Source organism: Anopheles moucheti, chromosome 3 (genome assembly GCF_943734755.1).
Source record: "Anopheles moucheti chromosome 3, idAnoMoucSN_F20_07, whole genome shotgun sequence".
Taxonomy (NCBI): Eukaryota; Metazoa; Arthropoda; class Insecta; order Diptera; family Culicidae; genus Anopheles; species Anopheles moucheti.
Window position 1 is genome coordinate 50,590,017 of NC_069141.1, and position 15,455 is coordinate 50,605,471.

General features: G+C 41.5%; 4 protein-coding genes across 4 annotated transcripts; 3 read left to right on the forward strand and 1 right to left on the reverse strand.

The window, feature by feature from the left end:
- Positions 1-231: 231 nt before the first annotated feature.
- LOC128301063 (polyadenylate-binding protein 2) lies at positions 232-3,883 on the forward strand. Its single transcript, XM_053037373.1, has 5 exons — positions 232-371; positions 575-663; positions 1,856-2,397; positions 2,468-2,578; positions 3,156-3,883. Exons 2-4 carry the CDS (start codon positions 583-585, stop codon positions 2,508-2,510), a joined length of 666 nt encoding a protein of 221 aa, XP_052893333.1. The 5' UTR covers positions 232-371; positions 575-582; the 3' UTR covers positions 2,511-2,578; positions 3,156-3,883.
- On the reverse strand, positions 3,855-5,260 carry LOC128301062 (SAGA-associated factor 29). Its single transcript, XM_053037372.1, has 2 exons — positions 5,041-5,260; positions 3,855-4,982 (listed from the first exon to the last, which is right to left on the reverse strand). The coding sequence occupies exons 1-2, from the start codon at positions 5,077-5,079 to the stop codon at positions 4,155-4,157; spliced, it is 867 nt and encodes a 288-aa protein (XP_052893332.1). The 5' UTR covers positions 5,080-5,260; the 3' UTR covers positions 3,855-4,154.
- A 346-nt stretch (positions 5,261-5,606) lies between these two features.
- Positions 5,607-9,572, forward strand: LOC128302153 (uncharacterized). The gene is made up of 6 exons (XM_053038902.1): positions 5,607-6,164; positions 6,247-7,313; positions 7,406-7,609; positions 7,699-8,431; positions 8,509-8,669; positions 8,760-9,572. Exons 1-6 carry the CDS (start codon positions 6,111-6,113, stop codon positions 9,343-9,345), a joined length of 2,805 nt encoding a protein of 934 aa, XP_052894862.1. The 5' UTR covers positions 5,607-6,110; the 3' UTR covers positions 9,346-9,572.
- Positions 9,573-10,303: 731 nt separating this feature from the next.
- On the forward strand, positions 10,304-15,154 carry LOC128305362 (mitochondrial thiamine pyrophosphate carrier-like). The gene is made up of 2 exons (XM_053042761.1): positions 10,304-10,455; positions 10,860-15,154. Exon 2 carries the CDS (start codon positions 11,784-11,786, stop codon positions 12,705-12,707), a length of 924 nt encoding a protein of 307 aa, XP_052898721.1. The 5' UTR covers positions 10,304-10,455; positions 10,860-11,783; the 3' UTR covers positions 12,708-15,154.
- Positions 15,155-15,455: the final 301 nt, after the last annotated feature.

The following is a 15,455-nucleotide window of genomic DNA, read 5'->3' on the forward strand; positions in this document are numbered from 1 at the left end:
AAAATCGCGAAAAAGCAACGTGCTTTCAAGGTGAATAGATATCAGTATTATGATCCGATTTTGTTGGAAATTTGGCACAAAAATTTAATGAACATTGTAAAACTTTTTATGTAAAAGCATAATCTACGAAATAAGATCATAAAAAGGTTTTCTATTGCGTTTTGATAGGAAAAGCATATAGTTGTGGTTTGACACCCTTGAACTGTCAAGGCAAGGCTGTCAAAACCAACAAAGCTCTCATTTCGTGCACGTCACTCGAAATTGGAACTTGATCACAGCCAGTGGTCGTGTTGAAAAATCGAATTTTTTCAATTATAATAACTTCCTTTACATTCCCATTTATTCTCGAAGAATAGCAGATTAGCATTAAAGTAAGTGCAGTGGTGGTGCAATGCTGTAAAGCCGACAAAGCCGATGAAGCGATCGAATTAATTTTTGCCAACGAGAGGGCCGCCATTTTGAAGTAAAAGGCGGCGTTACCGCTTCATGTGCGGCTTTACTGTAGTGTGGGCAGCAACTTGTTCGTACTTGAATTAAACTCGTATTACAACGTACATGTTTATGGTTTTTGCAGACTCCGCAATGGCTGATGATAGTTTACTAAACGACTCCAATCTGGCCACGCTTGGCAGCAACGACGATGAAGCCGAGCTCCTGATAGAGGTAAGTGTTGCCCAATGAACTAGCTAAGGAGTCATTTTTTCATCTTCCTTTATACTGCGTTGAACCGTATCGAATTGTGTCTCTTCTGGAATGACAAACACCTCAAAAGGTTTTCTATTCTTACCTGTAGCAGGGTAATCAGTCCGACGTACAGGATGGTTTAAATAGGAAAATGATGGTACTTCACCGCCTTCCCTTTCCTTGTGAAACCTATCATTTATATTAGCCAGTACGGCCCGCGACGCTATTGTTAATTTCAATCAAAATTGTAATATTTTCTAACCATTGATGTATACATTATTGCCATAGTTGATTAAATTAAAAGGCAGCAACCAATTCGGCCTGCGGGCTGAAAAGTTCTAAGACCCCTGATTTATTACACCCTAGCGCGGTCACGAAAAATCGTTGTAAGATAGATAGATAGATATATAATCAGTAAAACAGTTCCATCCGTTTTGTCATCACCATTCTTTTTATAAATATTCGGGCAGGCACTGACAAGCGATTACTGCAGATCAATTCTCACTTTGTTTAGTTATTAGTGAATGCAAAATTAAGAATTATTGTCGATGTAACATAAATCACACGGTAATTCAATACACTAGACAGTATAAGTTTGTGTATCGATTACGGGTTTCCTTTGATAGGGAAAATCATCAGCTGATAATAATACAGCGAAATAGATAAGAAATTACAAGAATTATGATAGGGTAAGTGTACAGTGGAGCAATTAGTCAGCATACAAACGATTGGAACTCGTTGAAGGTGTTTCGAAGGTGCAAATTACGTTGTTTTAACTAAATATGATGAAAATTACATTTCTCTCCTCAAATAATGCTAACCATTTAAACCCAGATTTAACCAGCATTAAACATAGCAAATTTAATGATAAAAAAACACTTGGAAATGTTCTATGGTACCACCTACAATGGTTGTATGGTTCCTATTGTGGTGGTATTGTGTACCAATAGGGATGATTTCTTTTGTTCATCACTCTATCATTAACACTTTTCATGCAATTTTGTATGTGGTATAAAATGATTTATTTACCAAACTTTACATTTCAAAAAATCACGTTGCATTTTAATATTATAAACATAAATTTTGATAAATGTGTTGTGGTGTTTGAATCAGTGTCCACTCTCTGGCGTATCAACATAAAAACGTTTTTTCTCTTTCTGATTACTCTTAGGACGATTATTTGAAGGGTTCGGAAATGCAAATCGACCCGGAACTGGAAGCCATTAAGGCACGAGTCAAGGAGATGGAAGAAGAGGCGGAAAAGTTGAAGCAGTTACAATCAGAAGTCACGAAACAGATGACCTTGGGTTCGCCCACCGGATCGACACCCATGCTAACGGCGGAGGAAAAGGCCGAGGTGGATAACCGTTCTATCTATGTTGGAAACGTCGACTACGGTGCGACAGCTGAGGAGCTGGAAGCACATTTCCATGGATGCGGAGCGATCAATCGAGTGACGATTCTTTGCAACAAAGCAGACGGTCATCCGAAAGGATTCGCATACATTGAGTTTGGGTCGAAAGAATTCGTAGAAACTGCGCTCGCTATGAACGAAACACTATTCCGGGGCAGACAAATCAAGGTGAACCCAAAGCGTACTAACCGCCCAGGAATGTGTCAAACTAATCGGTTTCCACGAGGTGTCCGAGGTCGTGCGGCCAGAGCTTCGAGGGCCTGTTGCTACGGAGCACACCGTGGCACCAGAAGGCCTATGTGAGTAACACATCACCCAACAAACGAGTATCATTGAACTAACTTGCAGCAATTTTTTCTTCTATTTTAGCCGAGGCTATCGAGGTCGTGCCAATTATTACGCACCTTATTAATTGGTGATATTTTCTGAATCTAGAAGTATAATCACTCTAGCTATTAGGAGCATTAGCTAAACTTAGGGGTAAGTAGAACTGTTATTATTATATTTCCTGACCACCTCGCTTATACCTTTATTCGACCCTATATTTCCGATAATTTTGTATTTTAAAACTTCTTCAAAATGAGACAGTATCTTAACTTCTTTTATTAACTTTAAATTGTTTAAAGCCTTGTCAATAGTAGTTATTAAATATCGATACGTATGTGGCTTTTAATCGTCAACTAATTCTCATCTGATATTTGATGCACAAGTTTAGTTTGTGTGCCTGTAAATTCTGACTTTTTAATTCGTAGAAAAAGCTGTATATTATGTTTTAACTCCCGTAATGATGGATTGTGTATTTAGTTCTTTCGTTCCATTGTAATTCGTTACCTTACCAACTAGTTCTAGATCAAATTTACCCGTATTAGTTAGTTGGATGTGATTATACGTAAAATTTTCTTCTCTCACACATCATTAGTGGCACAATAATGTAGTTTTGAATGCTCCTTCAAATCATAGGGTTTTGTCTACATTCTCCTTCACCCAATTTCTCATTTGAGTAGTGTTGCTTTCTTGTTTTTAGATAAACATTGCCCTTTTTATCTAATTTTTACAGATAATAAAATATATATGATATTTTTCAAAAAACATTATTTGTCTTCATCACAACTCGAAAAACGCGCTTACATTGCGGCCTTAATGGCCGCCCCTTGTGAAATGCGCAAAAAAGATGCAAACATATTCAATACACCCACGATCGCAGAAATAATGTTTTTTGAAACTCAGTGCAGCAGACTTCGCATGGTGTGGAAAAAGAGTCAAGGCAAAAAAGATGTGCAAAATTGCAAAAAATAAACACACATACACAAACACCATGGCTAAAATAAAAGGAAAAAAGAGCAGACTGCGCATAAAAAAGAAAAACCATGAAAAAAATGATTGAAGCACAAAACAAGCCCTGTTCAAAAGATGATATATAAAAGAAATGCTAATGAGATACACCATCATCGGAAAAAAACAATCATTAAAAAAGGACAATGGTCCAGCAAAAGTCCCACTAAAAAGAAATGGCGCGATGAAGAAACGGAAAAAATGCTAAAACAAACCCCTAAAAATGATAAACACAACCCTGGAATACAACCAAAAAGATACAAAGAAGAGCAATATATACAAGATGAATCAACAGAAAGATGCGCCCTGAACTGAAGAAGATGAACAAAAATAAAGAGAATGAATAAATAAATTTTCGATATTTGTGTTGCGTAGTAGTACCCTCGAAAGAAGTGTGAATCTTTGATCTTAAGTTTTACCTATTGATTTTATATTTTTATTGTGTATGTTATCGCACTAATGTTGAGCTTACGATTAGTTCTCGTTATATATAAATCTAAAATGGTTCGTCGTCGTACATATTTTCTGCTACAGATTCTTGTCTCACATGTACGGCTGCAGTCGCAAGAAGTGTGCTAGAAGTAATAGCCGCATTGCCTGTCCCGGAACTGCAGTTCGTTACATTTGGAAGGTGTCCAAAGGTCACATTTGAACAGGAAGCCGTGCTTAAGCCGTTAGCACCTTGAGCATGGATAGACTGCGAATGTACGTGCTGTTGCGGTTGTCAAGAGGTTGTCTTTTTATTCTGCTTAATAGCGATAACATATCGCTGCGCAACCAACAACGGCGGCGAGTATCCGTCCGGGTATGTTGGATCTTCAAACAGTACTTCGTATTCATCGTTTGCCGTCTGGGGAAGTTGGTTGATAATGGCCTTATAGAAGCAAGTGGTTTGCGGGTAGAGTGCCATCACGGTGGTACCTTTGGGAAACAACGCCTGCCCGTCGGTTTCTGGATTAGCGCGCATCAGTGGCAGTGGCACGATTCGGCGACGGCTTAGCACATGGCGATCCTTTTGCTCTTCATCAATATCATCCACTTCGTATTTACTTGTGGAGGATACATACAGTACCACCTCGGCCAGAATCCAGTTTTCTTCGCCTTCCTCGCTCTTTACCAACGCGGCCACCATGTCACCCGGTTTGGCAATGTAGCTGCTATCTGCGGCGATGGACCCACACAGATGAGGAATTTTTTCTCCTGGTTTGCTGACAAAGAGCGGCAAAGTTTGAGCCGAAATCTGCAGCATTTTCATTAACGCGCCTCTTCGAATCGTCTCTTTGTTTCCTGCGTTACGGGCCTGAATTCTACGTTCATTGCGTATGTTTCTAATGTCCTGAATCTTCGATAGGGCTTGTCGTATAAGGTTTTCCTCCTGCAGCGCGTCCTGCAAGCCAACTTTATACAGCGTCTTGAGCTTATGGTTAAGGGCAGGCGATTTGTCTTCGCTTGCCATTTTGGTCAAGCGTATCACGTTGTTGATGTTCGTTTCATTACGTTTGCGTTCTGTATCTATTTCACAGACGAGAGATTTTAGCGACTTCAGCCGTTCCTGCAAATAATACAACGAGGTAAAATGCAAGGTTGGTGCTACAATGAACGAAACATACCTGCACTTGTAACATTGCCTGTTCTGCTGTTAATGGCATGATTGGGTCGGTTTATTTTGGGCTGTAATCGGAAAGGCAGCGACACTTTTTGCAATATACACTAAAATCGAATATATAGAAAATTGCAATCGAGAAACATCAAATTGCGTCCAAATTCACTACGTTAGCGGAATAATTCAGGAAATATGGAGCTATCTTTGCTTGCGCTATTTGTTTACAGGTTCTCTTTGCCTTTGGTATACGAAATGAAACTGTTCGAAAATGTGACAGCGTCGGATAAATGCCAATTGACGCACGCTTTACTATACATATTTCATATTTCTGCCTACAAAACGATTAGAACAAATGTGTTTTAAGAACATGGGGTATGAAGGGATTATTTTTTGTCACAATATTTTATACATTAATAGCAATGCAAAAAAGCTTCGCAATTTTTAGAATTTTCACGAACATGAACCGAGATTTTTGGTGTCACACACTGTCCGTTGTCTTGAAAGGTGTGTGTCAACCGTGCTTGATAATCGGGCTGTGATGACAGCGTATTTACGTTTGTAGCCGCAGATGGCTTAAACGAAGACGCACTTTTGTCTAGCTTAACTTTCTCCCTAGGGTAATAATAGGCTGCATTGTTCCAAATTGTGCGGTTCTCTATTCCTATTTGCAATTGAGTTAGGTATTAAGTGTGGTTAAATGAGCATTTGCGATGGACGCAGATCTTTAAAACGTGTAATTTAGTTCCTCATGGGGGTGACGTAGAACTTTACACACGTACACACACACATACATACACACGATTGAGATTGAACCCGCGCGCTAGAGTGGCATCGGTTTAGCGACATTTTCGGTATTGCGCGCACGCAGTGCAGTTGCTTAATGTGAAGATTTTCGTGATCATGCCGTTAATTGAGTGATTAGTGCATGGTAAACGTGGTTATTCTGCGACATGGTTGTTGACGGCTAAAGACCAGAAAGAGAGTTGGTTCTGATACACTTTCATTAAATTTCAGTAAATGAAAGGTTTTTTGTTCTCATCACATTAGTTTTTTGTGCATTCGTAAGTCGTATCAAGAATGATCACAAAGCTAAGATTGAGTGATAATACTTCTTTAGGTGATATTGGCACAGTAAGTATTACTCAACCCGGGGTCAATTCGCAGAGCTCATTCTTATCTTTTTTTTTTTGGACGCATTTATATCATCCGATAGCCGATAAGCGAGTGTGACACTAATACCGGAGGAACATCCTGTGAAAGTATGAACAGAGACAATCTCTGCCCCAATGACCAACAATCGAATGATTGTGGCACATATCTACAAAGATCCAATCGGAAGAAACCTGTGTTGCCTGGTTCGCTTCTTTCCGACGACAGTTGTAATGCAGTTGACAATATGCTTGGTATAGATGGCGAACGGCCACAAAAGGATTGTGAGGAACCGGAACAGAATGCTGACCTTTCGTTTAATGGTAAAATAAAATCGTTGACTAATCCCAGTCATCCACTGACGACTCCAATCGACGGCTCCAGTACGGAAACTGCTCCACAAGCGGCCGATGATGGTTGTAAAAGTGATTTGCAAACGCGGGAGGACAAGTTCAACGAATCATTTGAACTGCTGACGAAGGAGAACAATTCTTTAATTCATTACAATAACGAAAAATCGCCGGATTTGTTCGCGGACGATGATGATGATAATGATGATGGTGTGGTGGAAAGTGGCACTGGTAGAAGGAATTGTGGTTACCAGGAGAAGGAAAATTATGATTATTTGCATCGCTCATACCAACGCGTTAGTGGAGTCGGAGCGAAAGAAGCAGACTGTGAAGATGAAACCACCACGGATCGGGTTGACCGTATTCTGTTGAAACGAATGAAGATGTCCTTAGCAGGCATACCTCCACCACCAGCCTTAACCTACTCCGATATTGATGTTGGTACCATGCTTACCATCTATCGGAGCAATGTGGAATCGTGGTTAGTGAAAAACGTGTTACACAAGAACGATAATGGTGGTGATTGTGAAGCTGACAACAAACAGCAGCAGCAGTGTCTCACTAAACCAACTCATTCGACTGACGACCTAGCCAGCTTGAAATGGCCCGAACTGAAGAAGCATAGAGCACATGGACTGCATTACAATCGGTCGAGGGTGTCTGAGTCTTTTGAACTCTTAGGTTTAAAATACATAGAGCGGTACATAAGCGCAGAAACAAGCTGTTCTTTCAATATGACTATTATGCAATCGAGCGCCAAAAAACGAAACCAACGATTAAAGTAAGTGTACGGAGAGGGTTGCAAGAGATTCCACTATGTGATCATTTGTGTAGCCAACGGACTGATCTTATGTTTTTTGTTCCTCTCTCTAGACTGTTGAACCAATCGCCGGGAAGACGATTAAGCCACCTAGCTAGACGCAGGGCTACGTTTTCGTCTGAAAGTCTACTTAACACAAGCGGCAGTCAGAGTGGTAGCATAGTAAGCGCCGGAAAAGCTCCCATCAATGCGGGTGTACTGAGAAGACTAAATCCGCACCGTGTGTGCAATAATAGACAAGTGCTGTTAGATCCCAAGTAAGTTCTTTTGCATTCGCATCTTTGGTGAGCAAAACATATGCCTTACCACTTCACATTTATATTTTTTACTCTCGGTTTTTTTCCAGAAAATCAGACAATCGAAGGAAAAATAAAATTAAAACGCCCAAACGTCGAACACCAGGCGGCAGGAAATCCCCACGTCGTCGTACACCGGGTTCGTCGTCTAAAAAATTATCTTTGCTTCGTACTAGTGCCGGTAGTAAATCATCCACCCAAGTACATGTTCCCGCTACCCGTGAGTCATCCAAACGAGCTCTGTTCTTGAGCCCACAGAATAGCGGGCCGTCGTGTTCATCACGCAACGATGATCACCCTTCTCTCGGTAGCAATAGCAAACAAACGAACCGTTCGATATTTTCCGAGGCTCGAATGTTAAAATCGAAACGATCATTATTTTCCCAACCGCTCGGAACAGCGGAAAATAATTGTGAGTCGACATCTAGCTCAAATGTATGTAATGTTCCGTCCAGTACGTCTACCAACACGACATCGACCAAGCGACGACGCTCTTCCACTGCTGATGACAATGGTGTAGAAAATGCGTGCGGCGAGCGGACGGAGAAAATTCGGCGCATGGAATCTTCCGGTTTAACGGAAGAAGATTTGACGCCACGCTCGCTGAAGTTTGCTCGTAGCAAAAGTTTCTGCGTTGGCTTGCAAAGCATGACCCTCCCTTCGGCGGGATCGATCGACTGTGCACCGGTAATCGGAGGAAAATCATTAATTCGTGCGAATTCGGAAATATCCTCTGCAGATGGGCCACGTCCATTCATTACGCTGACGGAAAACCACAAAAAGGTGAGGAAACTATCGCCACTGTCTCACAAATGCTGTTAGGGGTACTCTGATATATCTTGTATCGAATATTATTACAGAAATTACTATGGGCTGTTTCGCAAGCACTTCAAAGCAAGCAAATTTCAGCAAAACACGCACTTTTTAAACAACATGCCTCCAACTTGGTGCGTGTAGTGAAGCGACTGTTTTTAGAATTTAATGATCAAACCATTAGCAGTACGAGCGAGAAGCTGCTGAAGTAAGTATGACGTTTTATACTCCCAAAGGGGCAAGACATATTTGGTTCTTGTTTACAAATGTGATATTTTTTTCCGCTTATTTCTAACAGGTTAGCAAACAAGCATGTGTACGAAGTGATACAGGGTAAAAGTGTGGATGATATTTATTTCCGTGAAAAAACGCGAATCATGAATGCACGAAACATGCCGAAATTGCAGGGTTACATCGCGCCCGAGGAATACGAACTGCGCAAGTTGAAACGGACGACTAGCATAACTTCCTTTGACGGATCGTCCCCATTCGATTGTTCGTTGAGCGTTAGCCAAAGCTGTCTGAGCCAGAGTTCCATGCTATCGCAAGGTAATTCTTTCGCCGGTTTATCACAACTGTCGCAAACAAGCAGTTTCGGACGCACCGCACATATGAAGCCTGCAGCATCGACCGGTAGCGTTAATATGGTGGGCCTAAGCACCACTACTACTGCATTGCGCGAAAATGTCGACAGTGAGCTGCGCCAACGCTCCATAAAAAAGCAACTGCTCTTCTCTGGGAAAGACCAGAAAAACGTTAGTCCTTTCCGGACGGAAAAGAATTTGACCCTGCTGGGAAGTAACGTGAATACCAACAAACTGCTGGTCGGTGGTTCGTTTAATTCGAGCATCATGAAAGCTAAGCGACAGATTTCGTTCGAGTAGTGTATTTTTGGTGTGTGGGAAAAAATAATGAACAAGAGAAATGTATGGTTTAGGCGGCCCCCTTAGGGATGCCATAGTGGCCTATTAAACAAGTTTAAAAAGATAGTGACTTGTCGTAGTTGTGTGTGTGATGGTTTAGCATAAATGAACGGCTATTACAAGAAGTAATGTCCATTGAGTTTGTAATATTATTAAGGGTTTCGTGGGTGATCGATGTGTAAAATATTTTTAACAGCAATAAATTTAAACAATGTTCTCTAAATTTCAGCAGCCGTGTTTATTGCAATGATCCTCCTCCGAGTATTTTTTCTTGTTTTCCCAAATTGGTGCAATTCATTCGACCTATCTATCGTTGGATCACTCTAAACGTGTGAGGTGTGCTGGTGACAATAGTGTGATGCTAACAACCAACAGTAGACGATCATGATCCTTGATCACATGTGAAACTCTTGCAACATCTGAAACATCTGTGAGAAATGGGAATTCTTGTTACCTCTTCTTAGGGTGATATTTTGCTGTTCAAAATAACTAATGCTGGAAAATATGACTCCAACGAGCCCACTGGGGTCAACTAATGAGCTAACGAGCTAGTTCACCATTATGAAAAAATCCAACCGTCCATTCAATTTTAAATTGCAATGCACAGTGCTCGTCTACAATCCGAAACTTGATGTGAGATGTTTGTTATAGTTTGAAAGTGATTTTTATAGATTAACTGGTTTTAGCTGAGTGTAATTTATTAATACTATCCTCCCTATGAGTAAATTGCACAGTTGGTGTACGACATTTCAGAGTGCGGTAGTTGTCAGACTTCCGGTCCAATTAAACCTCACATTCCATCTTATATGTCAGCTGTTTCTAAAGCTGTCAAAGCAAACCACTCGTAAACAAAACGAAGCAATTCTTCGTGCGCAGTAGTGCAGCTTCCTGTGTAATCCTCAAACACTTATACACCGGACGCAGGCACGCTCATTACAAGAAGAACCCGACACAACGATGGATGGTGGTGGAATTGTTTGCCTTCGCGCGATTCATTAAATTTGACCGCGACCTTGCGGTTTTTTTCATTGTTGGTGAGATCGACGAATGAACGTACACCGTGTTCACAAGGTAAGCGTAGAAAAGCTCATAGGAGGGGAATGTGTCGATGGGCAAACGTTTACGTAAACACGTACGCCCTGTGGTAAAGCCTTTTTTCGCTCCAAGTTGTGCCGTTTGTTTACATGGTGGTTCTCTGGGACAGAAAACCGGCTACGCTTATGTCACACCGAAAGGGTGTTGTTGTCTTGATTCAAACGGCGTGTGAAAATAAACTCGGCTGTGCTATTAATAGCGACGCACATGGTGAAAATGTTGAGTTGTTGTGATTGTAGCAAACGCGTCAGTTCATCTAAAAAAGGTGTCTATAGCAGTCACGAAAATCACAGCATCGGTACTGTGTGTACGAGGGCTTTATTCTAATAATCATGATAGAGAAGGGCATTCACGTATCGTTGTTATTTTACTCATTTTAGGTTAAAAGATGCGTAACCTTGAAGTGGTGGTAAGCAGGGCTGCAGTGCACGTACAGAGGCGCTTAGTGTAAGCCACCTGATAGTGTAGAAGGCGCACACGCAAGCGACATTGTAGTCCATAAGAGCAAGAAGTTAAAAACAAAACACTCACCATAAGGAGCGCTCGGAATCGAGGATGAACAAAAGCTTGCACCGTCGGTGGAGAAGACGAGCAAACGGTTGCACGATTGCACCTTGAAACGTGAGCCGATAATGGTGAAGGTGACAAACCACCCCCACTCATCCCATTCAACGAAAACAAATCAAATGAAGCGGGCTTAGTGAATTCGGCAGTGGAATGGAAGTTTTGTCCGTGCTGTCGCTGCTGTTTTGGCGTCCCAACGAAACTAAGGTTGTACTGCAGGTGGTGCGGTGCTGTGGTGGTTACAAAACCATCAACAACAACAGCAGCAGCATCTAAATTCTAACCTCGTAAACGAACTAAGGCGACTACAGCGAATAAGACGAACGTGAAAAAGAAGGTGGTGATGATATAACACCATCACTGTACGGGTAACCCAATGTGCACTATGTGAAAATTGGTTGGAGCTCCAGAAAATTGTTTGGTGCTGTTCGGGGAATACGTTCATCCGGATTAGGAAGTGTACTTTTGATGTGCCTGTGTGTGAGGGAAAAGAAAAGTAGCCAAAGAAAACGAGCGTACATGTACAAGGATCGTACAGGGCGCAAATTTTTACCTTTGTAATAGAAACGTAATGATGAATACTTTTTAGCAAATGAACCATTATTATGAAATGTGGCTATTTTGCGTTTGAATAATACTGATCAAACGCGTGTGTCCGTGAATACCACCGTTCCGCTCGTTGCGTAGCAACGCACCAGAGAACGTAATCGCATAAAAGATAGAACGAGAGCGCAAACATCATGGATCGTGACAAAAACGATACGTCGTCAAATTCTGGCATCGCAGGAGGCTTTGCTGGGTGCATAACACGCTTCATCTGTCAGCCGTTGGATGTGCTGAAGATACGCTTCCAGCTGCAGGTGGAACCGCTCAGCGAACAGCACGTAACCTCGAAGTATCGCACCATCGCCCAATCGACCCGGTTAGTGTATCGTGAAGAAGGTCTTCGTGCTTTCTGGAAAGGCCACAACCCCGCACAGGTGCTTTCGATCATTTACGGTGTGGCACAGTTTTCATCCTACGAACGATTCAATCATCTGTTACGAACGGTCGACACCTTTGAGCGGCATCAGAGTGGTCGCAACTTTGTGTGCGGTGCATTGAGCGGTACGTTCGCTACCGTGATTACATTACCACTGGATGTCGTCCGTACCCGACTGATCTCGCAAGACCCGGGCCGAGGTTACCGCAGCTCAGTTCAGGGGCTGAAGCTCATCTACACATACGAAGGCGTACGCGGACTATACCGGGGTTTAGGTCCGAGCGTGCTCCAGATTGCACCGCTTACCGGAGGCCAATTTATGTTCTACAACATCTTTGGCAGCATGTTCCGGCAGTATTTCAATATCAGCGCGAACGAGACGCTACCAGCGATCGAGCTGTTCATTTGCGGTGGACTGGCAGGGCTGTGTACGAAGCTGCTCGTGTATCCGCTGGATCTCGCCAAAAAGCGTCTACAGATTCAGGGCTTCGCTAAAAGCCGCCAAACGTACGGGCGACACTTTGTATGTGATAACATGTTCAACTGTCTGTACAATATCGCCAAGCAGGAGGGCATGATCGGACTGTACAAGGGACTGTATCCGGCGCTGCTGAAGGCGTGCTTTATGTCGGCGTTTTACTTTGCGATCTACGATGAAATGGTGCTGATTCTGAACCACTGATAGTAGGAGACCGCCTAAGCGCAACTAGAGATAAACTTCCTCGTCATGCGTTCACTCCCAGACGGCAATGTAAGCGAATACTCGATTCGAATACTTGATTAGAAGACAAACCACCCTGTCATACGCTTGTCTTCCAGTCTCCAAGTACTCAGGCAGGTTTATACATCAAAACACGGGTAATTCTAGGGGAAAAAACAGGAATCTACATATCCCTCCAGAAGGTTGAACGTATGGGAGGGATGGCAGAATGTCTAATTGATCCCAGTGAAATGCGCGACGTTCCATATCACACTTGACATGCAAAGTTGTAAACACACTTTGCCCAATGGTTTGTCCCAATTTAGGTGGGCCGTAAAGAAAAGTAACCGGGCTTACAAAACATATGGAGCCCGTTTGTTCCAACAATGCTTTACTGCTGTATCGAATAATGCGATTTCACGCTTCATCACGAATTCTATCCGGATTGGATATAGTTTAGCTAGATGTTAAGACAAGGACATACACTCGCCGCAATTGCCTAATATGCCGCTTTATTGGAGTTAGTGGACGTGATCAGAATAAAGAGATCCCCCACGCTAGAGTACGGGATAGTTTGACACGCATCGGGACAAATGACAGGTTATGTACTTACACTTTGTATCGTTTTTTGAATATCGAGATTGTTTTAGTTCCTAATATCTGATAGCTGTACGGACAACATGAGATGATTTCGCTTTGTTTATATTTACGTGTCCGTTGTATTCAGCGAGCCCCAGGAGTAATTACCTCAGGAAACGTTTACGTTACAATTAAGTGTTAAGGTCCGTTCCTTCAGGCAAAGATGAAATGGCAAATGCTCAATAAGGAAGAGTAGGTTAGTTTGTGTTTTCGAATTTATATATCCAATTGTTTGGTGCTTTAATTTTTCACGTATAGAAATGTAAATGTTTTATTCCCTCATGTTGATACATTGGCAAGGAACTATAGGCACAACAAGGAATAATAGCAAACGAGCAGTAGTAAACACACCACGGCACTATACGCACACCACCACATTACATTGTGCAGGCTCCAGTTGTACATATTGTACGGCCACAGTTGGCCACACCGTGACAAGCAAACAATTAGTAGATGAAATTGTGAATGTAGCGCTTTCGGTGCGCGCGCCCGCGGCCTGTATGCCAGAGTAAGATTGCTAACATACGAATACGAACTATTAGATAAGTATTTAAACACGGTTTTACTGGTAGCTGGATTGAAACGCAAACCACGTAAAAAAGCAAAAAAAAGTGATGAAAGGAACTATGAAAAATGTATGTGTTTGCTAATCCTAAAGAGACTAATGTAGTTGGAGTACGACAATAAAAAGACGTTATTATAGTCAATATCGCAATGTAAAATTACACTCGCTCGCCCCCCCCCCCCCCTTCACAGTTCAACAAACTTGACTGCGAAAACAATAGTCAATTGATTTGCGTACAGGGTTTGGGATAGAAAGTTTGTAGCGCTGTTGAGTCACGACTACCTAAGATAGGGCGAAAAGAAAAAAATTGTTCGGAGGAACCATTCCTGGATTTGTTAAGTTCGTTAATCATGCGCTCTTCGTAATCTAAACTACAGTGTAATTTAGTTTAGATAATTTCCTTAAAATTGATTAGTTCCGAAGCTCTTAAACTAACTATCGTTGAGCAACCCTACACATTGATCTTGATTGATGAACCTTTAACAGTAGCTATTATTAAGCTATTAAACGGCCAGTTTTTCATTTGCATAAATCAAGAGATCATGTTCTAGCAGGACGTAACACTAAATCATTCAACTTTTAAGTTGTATGAATGTTCTTTTGCTATCGGCGATCAATATCGCAGTGTTAGCAAACCTTAATTAATCATCGATGTTACAGGTAAAAATTTTCCTTTATCTATTTTTAGACGAATAAGTACTCTGTTGGTCAAATTTAACGGTTTGAAGATCCACTATTGGTCATTTGTTCGTGGATCTTTTGGTAAGATCGATGATGTCAGAGGGGAAAAGAGATATCAGCAAGCAAGACTCGAATGGGGTATATCAGTTATAATTTAGTGTTACGCCTTCCTTGGTAGTGTTCTTCTAGTATCCGGAAAGTTGAAATCTTGAATATCAAATCAATTTTGAGGATCAAAGAATCAAATTGAAAAAGTTCCTTTTTTTACAGACCAACATCTTGGAACAAAAATACTACTCCTGCCTAGATCGTCTGGCATATAGATTCATGAGCTAGCTTAATGAAAATTTCTTTAGGAACAGCTAGCCCGCGGACTTATTTTAGATGTTGCGAAGTTCAGCTGGATGCTAGTTTAGCATGGTAAAATAATGTCTGAGTACTGTGTCCAGCTTTAGGTAGTTACGACTGCGCATAAACTTAATATAAGGTCGAATGAAGATACATATTATCCTTAAAGAAAAGAACTGGGCGAAAATAAAACTAATAATTAGTAAACACAATCTTATCCTGTACATTTTTTTTATTATGGTTTATGATCAAACATATAAACTTAATCATTGAACACACACACACACACCTGTCTCATTCAATTTTCACTATCTCACTCTCTCTCTCTCTCTCTCTCTCTCTCTCTCTCTCTCTCTCTCTCTCTCTCTCTCTCTCTCTTGCTTTCACAAACAACAATTGGTATGTTTTCAACAATGTTGCATTTAGTTCACTTTTGCTTATCCCTGTCAGTACGGAAGTTGATCCTCGAGTTTCGCCCCCGTTGTTCGTATGCATCT

Excerpts from the sequence above, each read along its gene's own strand:
- LOC128305362 (XM_053042761.1), top strand. The coding sequence starts at position 11,784 with ATGGATCGTGACAAAAACGATACGTCGTCAAATTCTGGCATCGCAGGA.
- LOC128301062 (XM_053037372.1), bottom strand. The coding sequence starts at position 5,079 with ATGCCATTAACAGCAGAACAGGCAATGTTACAAGTGCAG. Across the intron at positions 4,983-5,040 it reads AGGCAATGTTACAAGTGCAG|GAACGGCTGAAGTCGCTAAA; the intron begins GTATGTTTCGTT and ends TATTATTTGCAG.
- LOC128302153 (XM_053038902.1), top strand. The coding sequence starts at position 6,111 with ATGATCACAAAGCTAAGATTGAGTGATAATACTTCTTTAGGTGATATT. Across the intron at positions 6,165-6,246 it reads CTTTAGGTGATATTGGCACA|CCGATAAGCGAGTGTGACAC; the intron begins GTAAGTATTACT and ends ATCATCCGATAG. Across the intron at positions 8,432-8,508 it reads TGACGGAAAACCACAAAAAG|AAATTACTATGGGCTGTTTC; the intron begins GTGAGGAAACTA and ends ATATTATTACAG.
- LOC128301063 (XM_053037373.1), top strand. The coding sequence starts at position 583 with ATGGCTGATGATAGTTTACTAAACGACTCCAATCTGGCCACGCTTGGC. Across the intron at positions 664-1,855 it reads AAGCCGAGCTCCTGATAGAG|GACGATTATTTGAAGGGTTC; the intron begins GTAAGTGTTGCC and ends GATTACTCTTAG. Across the intron at positions 2,398-2,467 it reads CGTGGCACCAGAAGGCCTAT|CCGAGGCTATCGAGGTCGTG; the intron begins GTGAGTAACACA and ends CTTCTATTTTAG.